The sequence below is a fragment of the Macrosteles quadrilineatus genome, unplaced genomic scaffold (assembly GCF_028750875.1).
Source record: "Macrosteles quadrilineatus isolate MER2022 unplaced genomic scaffold, UCM_ALF_1.0 Scaffold_6__1_contigs__length_79288215, whole genome shotgun sequence".
Lineage (NCBI taxonomy): Eukaryota > Metazoa > Arthropoda > Insecta > Hemiptera > Cicadellidae > Macrosteles > Macrosteles quadrilineatus.
In genome coordinates, this window is record NW_026542599.1 from 41,350,873 (window position 1) to 41,362,266 (window position 11,394).

Genomic DNA, 11,394 nt, shown 5'->3' on the forward strand with positions numbered 1-11,394 from the left:
GATATTTTCCCCTTAGTACTGCATTTTGTAATTTGCTAGTATACTGTGGTTGGCTTTCTACAAACACATGTTACTTGTTTACTTTTGCCTTGTTATTTTGTTCAACCAACATGCTTACTTGGCAACCCATGAGGCCAATGTAAAAATATTTGACTTGCAATTTAATTTTTTACCTAATTAAAATTTTGTGTAGTTTTTCACCACAGTTAACACGTTTTTAAATTAAAAATAAATTATTTACAACATTTGAAGAAATTTCGAAGCCGTGATTTTGTGCATGCATACATACACATACAAGCCAACATTGCAACTAGTTGGTATTTCCCTTCGAAGGGAGGTTGGGTTAACACAAGTTCTACGAGCAGAGTTTCTCATTTCCCCTAATTAATGATAAATGTTACAGTAACGGTAAGTAACTAATATTACATCCTAGTAAAGCCTACATCGGGGTGGAAACTGAGCTTATAAGCAACTCACATCTGTATGGGTGGTCGGCTTACGAGATGATCTATATAATTATAGGTTTGATAAATCACGTTTACAAATTTAATGGCGAAATAATTTTATAAAAAAGTAATACATTTCTTGATATAATTAAGTATAATAACTTACACATTATGGATTTTTAATACACCTAATCATCCGTAGATTTATAATATTTATTCACATATAGGCCCCTACGATGTATGTCTAAGTATGGTACAAACCGGGTTAACCTAATTAACATTTTTAAATTAAGTTTCTTAACACTTTTACAAAGGTTTTCACACATCCACGTTAAAGCTACCAAAATTAAAAACTCTGTTAACGTTGGCTATAATCAGCATAATTTAATCTATTTTTAACAGTGTGTGTTCATCTTCAGATTAAGACGTAAACAGTTATATAGTTATGACATTCAAGACAGCAATTTTCTACACAGCCAGAGAGGACACGTATCCCACACAAGCGAATGTATAAACTATGTTTATGTATTATTAGAGTACAAACATGTTCACCGCTCAAGCCAAAAGATGTAAGAACAAATCGCCAATTGAGCCAAGTAAATACACAACATGTGGACTACGAGAGGAGAGGAGAGGAGCGTGCAAACAGTCGATTGAGCTTCAGCCAAAGTTCGTATTCGTAAACATAACAACCAGAAATAGCCGCACGGTCAATACTGTATCAATGACAGAACCACAGCGCGGCGGCTAAACGGCTTAACCGAGCAGAGCACGATCTTAATGGACCACAGAATGTTTACAAATACCCCCTGGCTGCAGCAAACCAGCAGGCTAATCGAATTTCAATTTGCCTTGAAGTCGCTTTTTACTAGAATATTTAAATTTAACATGTCAGATTTATTCCCCATTCAAATAACATTAGGTTTAACGAGGATTTAGGTTTTGTACAACAGGGAAGGAAAATTAACGGTATCAGCAATCTGACATGTACTTTCTCCCATTAGCTGTCCGACAACCCTTATCATGGGTAGAGTGGTGAGAGTAACTATTATATTTTGTGGGGAAAATATCAAAAGTTGCAATAACTTTTGCACCGTAATTTTTACAGCATTGGGGGTTGTGCCCTTTTGATTAGAGTTGAAGGGGCTATGCAAAAATTAAGAGGTTTATTTTTATGTTGATTATTAAATTAAATTATAAAAATGCTGAATTTTAATACAAAATGTTAAGGCTGTTTTTGAAAATATCTAAATATTCCTTTGTTTTATAGATTTTATTAGAAAATCACCATTAAAATTAAAAACTTGTAAAAAAATTAAAAACGCCTTCAGACACCATGGATTAGAACCCTACCAAATTTCATCAAAATCGGACCACAGGTGTAGTTTGTAGCTCTGTACACACATCCACAACCTATCATCAAAATACCGTACTCAATACGGATATTACGAACCTAAACTCATTTTAAAAAATTTGAAGACAAGCAAGCAACTGGTCAGTTTAGAAAATAGAATAATTTATTCATATACTATATATAGAGGGTGGGGGGGGGGGGGTAAAATTCACAGTACTCCCAGGCAAATGCACATTGAAGGCTTGCCAAGACATTCTATGAATGGAATGTTGTAGATACACATACTTCTTCTCTATGTAACGAAACTCGCAAAAGCAATAATGATAGGATGCAGTAAAATTCGTTCATGGCAAATTTTGATTGAAAAAGAGGATTGTGTCTATAAAAAAGTACTACGATGAAGGCTGATGTTGAAGGTGCAGCAGACTCTAGGTCATGACTGCAGTATGACATCATGAACAAGCAACAGGTGAAGAATCAATAATAGAAATGGCAGACACAAACAGTTTTAGTTCTACATCAAGGCAGAGAGGATCTACAATTTGTATTACAGTATTGAGGATTACCACAGCATATGGTTAGTTTATCTAGTGGAAAGTCAACACACATGTCACAATTCACAGTAAATTAAAGGTTAAAAATACCTGTATTTTTCTGTCTAGTAGTTCTAGAGTGGGTTATGATTTATGTAGGCTACACTTTTTGGCTAGAAATAAAGTGACAATAATTTAAGAAATTAAATTAAAGTTTTTCTGATGTAGTGTAAAGAATTAGCCTATACACATTCTTTTTTCAATACTGCAGTATTGTTAGCTCGAATTGGAAGCACTAAGTATATCCAATTGGGAAAAAAAACTCTTGTGAACATAAAAACAATAAATAACCAGTACATAACCTCATCAGTTATCATGTTCCTTTATCATATTTTATCCCATCTTATTTGTTCTTGAACTTGTAGATTTAAGGAATAAATTATAATTAAACTTGACCATACAGTATATGGGCCCTATTGTATAAAAAATTACTATTATACTATTAAATATAATTAACAGCTGGAGATATTCATTGATTTCTATGCTACTTTTTTTAAATCAATAGCTTCACTCACACAAAGATCACTCTACTAGTGTTAATTATTACCAGAGTTATGAAAAGGACAGATTTAAACCTATGAGCTAAGCTTATTGACATTTATTAGTGTAGGATAACTGATGAGTGAAATGTCTTGGCTAGTTTTGACACTGACTAAGATCAGCTGTGGCTAGTTTTGACACTGACTAAGATCAGCTGTTTCTCGTCTATAATCAAGAACAACTAAGATCAGCTGTTTCTCGTCTATAATCATGAACAACTAGGATTATTCAGCTGTTTCTCATCTATAATCAAGAACAACTAAGATCAGCTGTTTCTCGTCTATAATCATGAACAACTAAGATCAGCTGTTTCTCCTCTATCATCAATAACACTAAGATCAGCTATTTCTTGTCTATAATCAAGAACAACTAAGATCAGCTGTTTCTCAAACTATAATAAAGAACAACTCAGATCAGCTGTTTCTCATCTATGATCAAGAACAACTGGGTTCAGTTTGGAATCAAAAAGCTTCTGAACTTAGTTGAGATTATAATGCGGTACTCATCAGGCAAACACTACAACTAACTGCCACTTTCACCTAAAAAGTGTGTGCCAATCTACTTAAAGTTTGTATTTTTTAATCACTCGACTCACAGTATAATCTACAACAGCTTACACAGTTACACACATATCCAAGTTTCACTGCAAGATAAGAGATTGGGTACTATCATTACACAGGTACTATATAAACTACTAAACGTTGTTGTCAAGGCGTGATGTCTAACAGAAATGGAAACACGACGCTGTAACAGAAATTGTCCCATTCCTACTAGATTGTTTGACCAAAACAGTAACAATGGATGATTTCCTACACCTTCTAGCAATGTCGAGCTCTAAATAAGGATCTACGTCCTCCTGTACAATGTACATGAAATCCTTGATACTATTCAATTCCCCGCTAGAACTTTTTTATAAATTTATGTACTGTATGTGTAACTTGGCCACTGTACTCAAAATGAATTAGAAGGGTGCTGTGAGAGGTTCAATCCTGAGAAAGTCAGAAATATTTTGATGGTTCAAAACTGAACCCAGTGATCCTTGATACCTTTCATTCATAGGCTAGTATTTTTAGTTTTTTTTATTACTTTTATTCTTGACACAGTCTTTCCAGAAATTCTGGTCAACGACGTCGCAGCAGGTATTAAAAGTTTAAATGGCCCTGATCAGAATCAGCTGATTTAGTCAGTAATAACGCTATATGACTATAATTAAATCTAAGGCTTACCTTACGATCCAATTTATTTATATAGTGGAGACCTAGGTTTATACGTCGAAACGTTATCGTCAGTCCTTTGTATAAATTGAATCGTAAATTGGAGCCTTAGATTTAATTATGTTCAATAACGATCCAGAAGCTACATCTCCAAATGAAAACAAGTTCTATGACTGTCTACGCCTACGGTACTACATTCTACACTAGCCTTGCATTCAGTTTAAAATATGTAGACAAAGTATGTTGCAGAATCAATAAAGAGATTAAGTTCAATAGAGTGTGAACTTGCGATGTTGTCACGGAACAAATTTTATTCATTCAGTTTGAAAGAATTATTTTTTTATGGGAAAACTTATGATCTGTGGGTACTCTTTAAAGGTTAAGGAATAACCTTGTGGTTTGATTATCAAACCTTGAGCTGTCATTCACTATTCGGTTATTGTATTGCATTTCCCTTTTAATAGAAATCACTTTACTTTAAAAAAAATAAATTAGGTTTATTCATCAACAATACGTATAACTTTGTTTATTATTTTTAGTTCACCCTTGTTTCTGATATGACTAAAAAGGTTCTCTATGAACTTATCTCGAAAAGAGTTTGATATTTAATTGGGTTTTTAGGATATTTTTGTGTGTTACTTTAATTAGCAGTATTTATAAAGTTTAAATTAATTGATTTCACGTGAAGAATCATTTGACACAAAAAATGTAAATTGATAAACAAGACAATGCCTCCAGCGCTTGCATTCAAGTCTTGAGGTCGCTGGTTCAATCTAAAACACTGTCGATTCTAGATCCAGATGACATTAATTTGTCTTCGGGCAATAAATTATTAGTTATTCTACAAAACAAAAGGCTGAAATAAGCTTTTAGTAAAAAAACCAGGGGTCTACTGGTCCATTACAAGATAAATATAGACAAAAGAAAAATACAGGTTTTTATGTGCAGCCCTGAGAACACTTACAATACAATCAAGCTGGGTAACTAGCGAGAGGAAATGATTGAAGAGGAAACTGAAATACTAATTTTGCTATTGTCTACTCTGACTCTAAAGAACACTTGGTTCCGCTCTTCCAGATCTGAACATTTGTCTGAGGCGTGGTGCAAACTACACCAAGTACACACCCTTCCTTTGAGAATCAATGATCCCTATCATGTCATCTGTTAGAATAGATCTCAGATGAGTAGGCCTATTTCAACAGATTTATCACAAATAATTGAAACCCTTGACAGTCTCTTAAAAAACACATTGCTTGTCAGTGAGAAAAGTGAAGTTTAATTTGAATCAAAATTGGTTAAACGATTATTATTACCAATTTAGATGGGGACGCTAACCAGGTACAAATCTTAACCCAAATTAGTGAAGGATGTAGGACAAACGAAGTAAGATGCCTTGTGTAACTTTTTTACTGACTAAGACCAGCTGTTTCATTAGCCAGGACCATTTTATTAAAAGCCCGATGATTACGGACAGCTGGTTCCAGTTTTGGACCATCAAAAAGATAGGCCTACTTAACTTTTCTCACCTATACGATAAATTTTCAGAAGACGTAAAAAAGATGAACCATCAAAATGTAACGTAAACTTTAGACAGCTCCTTACATGACCAACAATGCTCTGTTTGTTGCTTTAATGAGCTAAAGGCAATTCACATTGGTCCCCTAGATGTTTAAAAGATAGCTTGTGTTCAAATATTAATTTTAGGTGCTCTAATATAAGTATTATGAATTTTAGGTCTTATTGGATAGGTACCTAGTTCTGCAGGGAACCTACAATAAAAATAGCTAGGATTTTGATTAAATTAGTCTATTTAATTCAATGTAGGCCTATTTATTGGTGATTTGTTATCGTAATCGAGTCTAGAAGAAGGCCGTTTTTTTGTGTGCTGCGGCGTTTAGGCTAGGTAAGATTGGATCAGTTTAGTTTATGATGATGATGACAAATAAAAAAATATTTCCAAAATTCAACCTTTTTAAGTTGACACCTTTGTAAATTTAACTTATCTCTTTAACAAAATACACGTAACAAATCAACTTTTGTTTTGTTTTTATAAATGTTAAGTTAGCCTACTTTGTTTAAGTATTTATCATATACTATAGTTCGGCCGCTTAGAAAACGACCTGCGCACTAATGCTAAACCGATGCTGGAGGAGGTCGCTTTCTAAGCGGCCGAACTATAGTAAACACGTTGCTCGAAATCGAGCAATTGCAAAGAAGTAAAATAGCCTAGTTATTTAAAAACAAATAAAAGTCATAATAATTTCCGATGAGTTTAAAAGACTTTGAATTGGAAAAAAAGAACAGCAATTAAATTATACAGCTGATCAAAATGTAAACAATTATGTTCTTCATAAGGATAACATGGGAACTTTAACAGCCACTGGGGCAGAGCCCAAGGGACTTAAAAAAATGTAAGGTCAGTTTGCAAATCTACGCGACACGTTCTTTCCAATGAGACGTCAATGGATAAAATCGGTTAAGAAATGGCGGAGGAGTTCAACCGACGAAGTTTCATGTAGCGTATTAATTACATAGATCATTAAACACAAACCAACATCCACACATTTTTACTATACACATTTTTAATACAACCATTGACTGATACAACATAGATAATTTACACATTGACTGTTTACAATTAACATATGTTCTTCTCACTATTAATTTATAGTAAATAAATCTATAAGTATAAAAGAGGATGTTTGTATATATATTTGGCAGTGATAAGCTCAGACACCGCTGAACCGATTGCCACGAAACTTGGTACATACGTGTAGAATTTCATGGAATAGGTTTATACACCATCAATTTCGTGATCCGTCCAATCGGCTCCGCCCCAGTGGCTCTGGAGTTTCCCATGTTAACCTTATGAGAAATGGAATTAATGAATCTTAACAGCTGTTTCAATTAAACAAGTTGGTTCTATTCTATGATGTTCAATAGCATTAAAGTTACAAGGATTACCAACTTAATAATGGACGGATTTTTACAAACGACGTGTCAAAATAAAGTATTTTTCGTGTAGACGCCCCCTTTCACCAATTCCTGTAATAAAAACTCTCGGGCTTTGCCCCACAGGCCATCAAAGTTGGAGTTTCTCCCATAAGATTAACATGGGGGAATCTAAATATTTAATTGGAAACTTTGTCCCCACTAATTTGAGAGAACGGCTAGGCGTAGAAACTTGGTAGAGGTGTCCAAAGAAAGGTCTTGGTCTGTAGATGAGTTATAAAAAGAAAAACTAAGCAAAATCCTTTAGGACTCTGCCCCCAGAAGCCTTTAAAGATCCCTCCACAGAGTTGTTTACATGTTGGCCATGTGAATAATACTTTTTAATGAAACAGCTGTTCTTTTTTAAATTGTATTTCAAACAACACACATTTATTGGGAGTTACTGAATTCTACCAAATAAGTATTTTCAATGTTATTGTCTGATTTTAAAATTGATTTTCTTCTTTATCATGTCATGTTTTGCAATACAACGTTCCATTACGAAATCAGTGGAAAATCCTTTTTTCTTAGCATTTCTTAAATTATTTCTTACCACGATTACTAGAATCGTGTTTCTTGCTGAACTATCTTATATCTATTGTACGGGTTGGTGTCTGCCTTTTTCACCACTTTTGCCTACCTTTTATCGTATTATTCTACACATATAAAATATTTAGGCCTATGTAGAAATATATGCTCTTATCGTGTCTAATAAAATCCAAACATAGAAACCTTGCCTACCTTGGTACCCATCTTGACAAATTATTTGCACCTGCCTATATAACGAACTTTGGCGCACTGGGTTGGTAACATTATTGAAAATAACACAACATTTGGGCTGTAAAATATGGTACAAAGAGAAAATACTATTTAAGCAGCTACTGTCATGACAGAAATGTCATATTCGTTTTTAAACTAGATCACATAATCCTTTATAAGATACGTTGATTAACAATATGTAAACGTCAATATATACGTAACAGCCAATTTACAGTATTTTTTGCTTTTTGGAAATGCCACATTGCTATGTTATTTACATTATTTGCTGCCAATGAAGCCGCACGACCATATAAACGAGGAGGCCTCAGTTCAAGAATAAAGGCCAACTTCACTTCAAGTATATTCCACTACACCTAACATTCCGTAGAGAGATTATATTGACAACTTTATGTTATTGATAAGGCTGAGACAACTAACTGACATCCCCCATGTCAAGGAATTCCAGCTTTAACAGTAACCCCACAATCAATTTCTGAAAACTATGCTACTTTGTATGGTCACCATTTAATAAGAAAGTGTTAAAGTATTAGCCTAGATGGTTCATTCATTGGCACAGAAGTACGATATGAACTGACTTGAAACTGACTGGAAAAATCAAACTTACACTGCAACGGATATAACTCCCTTTGAAGTTAGATTATGTCTTCCCAAAAAAGCATTTTCTTTCTAAATAAATCATATTACACTGATGAAATCACGGAAGTGTTTAGCTACAAAAGGTCCACCAATACGATTTTAAATACTTTTTAATGTTTCTTTCAAAGGAAGAGATACCATATAACATAGGCCTACTAATAATAACTCCGACGACGTAGGGTATGGGGAATATTTTATTCATTGAATGATCAACCAAATTTGGCAACTAACGCAATTAATATCATTATTGTTTTTACACTTATTACTCTTTAAACAATGCTAAATGCTCAAAATATGTATATTTCAACCAATTTATCGCAGTTAGATGAATTAACGTAAGCCTTAAAAGTAACCGTCGATTTCGACGGGTTTCACCGAGTTAATATTTAATTTCTGACAACAGCTGGAGTTTCAAAACAAAGTTTCCCATGTTAATCTTATGGAGAAATACGAAACTTTAAAGGGCCCCAGGGCCTCACTCTCTAATTATTTAGGCCTACCTAAAAAGAAAGTACCTATCCTGCACAACTTCACGTTACGCTCTTTCTAATGACACCAAAAACATGTCAATCGGGTCAGTAGTTTCAGACGAGTAATTGTCACAAAAATCCTTCTTGCGAATTAAATAAGTAATAGATGTATCTATCATAGACTGGGATTGTGGCGTTGTCCTGTAATCCAGCTACTTGGAGGTCACAAATTGTGGATGTTTATAGGCATGATCTGTGGATGCGATACTACCTGGTGTGGATTAACGCCTGCACTAGTGAGTCCTACGACTATCCGCTGTACTATCCTGATAATTAGAACAATTTGTAAATTACAAGGTAAAAATCTGGTTTGGATTCCACTATAAACTGTAGGTTTGTTAGTTACCATAGGCTGTATGGGCTATCAATTAACAGTCACCTGTCTAAGGAACGTATCGGCCTTTAGTCAGTGACAAGCCTACAAGATTGTGCCACTCATCTCCATTCATGTACCTCAGGCTTAAAATGTACCTACTTTCGTGCACTTGCTATTTCAAGTAAAGTATAAAGTAAGTATTAAGTGTATAGACCAAACTGTAGGTACTAAATAAACCTAACCGCCGCAGAACAGTGTAGCCTGCCGGTCCGGTACTAAACTTGATGGCTTAAAATATTTTTATGTGGTGTAAAAGGATCCTATTTGATAAGATATGCCTATAAATATTGAACTAATATTTAATGTGATAGCCTAATACATCGTTGGTTCTCTGCGGAACTAACTTAAAGTAAACCTAGGTCTTATTTTATAAATACTTATATTTGAATCGAAATTACTAGTTAAAAATCCTATGTGTCCGTGGCATAAAAATTTACTTGTGAGCTGTTTGATCAAACCAAAACATTGATCACAGCTTATGTTAATGCAATTCAGCCTAATAGCCTATTTAACTAGGCTTAACCTAGTAGACAGAAGATGTCAATAGCTTGGAACCAGAATAAATTGTCATTGATTACCAAAAGCTTCCAAGGAAGTACATTATGCTAATTTACTCTTTAAGACTGGGCCTTCCTTGACTCCTTCGGTATCCAACTAAGTTACTGTTGCCTAAGTAGGACATAGTCCTACTGTCATGGCCTATTTCTATCCAACAAAACATATTCTACCACTGCACCTTACAGAGGTAATATTTATGCATTAAATTTGTTCATTTTCAGTACTTACCCAAATGCAAAGAGGCTCCTGAATCATGAATGACACTATATTTTTTATAAAAACCCCAAGAGTCGACAGTTTTCTTGACAGTCCTAAAACAACATCATATGAATCATTTTTAACAGTCTCAAGGGTTTCTATATTCACTGAAGATGTAGAATTGCTCTTCCAGCTTGGATCACTTGTCACATGAACAGCATAATATACCGAACACGATAACACCACAGCACTGATAACCGTATAGGCTTTAAGGCTAGGAAGAGGCAACCTTTCGAGTAAAATAACTGGCATTATGAATGATTTTCGAGTAACACAAATTACAAGAAGGACAGGCTATGTCATTACTAAATAAAACACTGATTAACACCAACAACGAAAACACAACTCCAACACTTGTAATTTTGTATGCTGTCGACGTGCCCAGTCAAGTCAAGTGTAGTTAGTGTTGTGTTGTGAGAATGAGAAATGAAATGTATCTATCTGACTCTGACAGTCAGTGTGTTTGACGGAGCAGACGCAAGTCGCAAGGCGCCCGACCAATCGCATCATTCGAATTCTCCACAGCAGGCTGGCCAACACTGGATTCAGGGTTTCCCGTTGGTTTCCTTATATTTCAATATACAGCAAATAATGGATAATAATAGTTAATAAAATATAATTTTAAACTGTAAAACACGTGAAAAAACTGATTATCTAATAAAAATGTTCTGGTCAGATTTTGAAATACCGTAGGTGTCTAGAAACAACTTTAGTAGTGAAACACATTATTTTTTTATCACATATAGAATTGTGTATATAGATTTTAGTTTTACAGTATTGGGAAAGTGTGGTTAAATTTTCTTTAATATATGAAGAAGTTATATTTTATGAGTTAAAACAAATAAAATACACAAAATATATTCCCACTAGACATTTTTACGCACATATGACATACAATTCAATATTCATGCAAGTATTATTAATTTATCGGTATGGCACAATCCTTGGAGGGAAAATGTATTTCCCTACGTCCGCGTCGGCTCCACTGTTTTATCAGCATCCACTCGGTTATATGGTATAGATCGTAATATTAGCCAAGATCATCAACATTCATTTTTCAACGTAAAAATATTATTGGAAAATAATTAATAATTCCAATATTAATATACACATTTTGT

At 34.2% G+C, this 11,394-nt stretch overlaps 1 protein-coding gene across 1 annotated transcript in view; it reads right to left on the minus strand.

The window, feature by feature from the left end:
• Nucleotides 1-10,723, minus strand: part of LOC128996346 (E3 ubiquitin-protein ligase AMFR-like) — a 111,738-nt gene extending 101,015 nt beyond the window's left edge. The window contains exon 1 of the mRNA XM_054421616.1: nucleotides 10,247-10,723. Coding sequence (XP_054277591.1) covers nucleotides 10,247-10,528 — 282 coding nt within the window. The 5' untranslated portion in view covers nucleotides 10,529-10,723. The remainder of the gene's footprint in view (nucleotides 1-10,246) is intronic.
• Nucleotides 10,724-11,394: the final 671 nt, after the last annotated feature.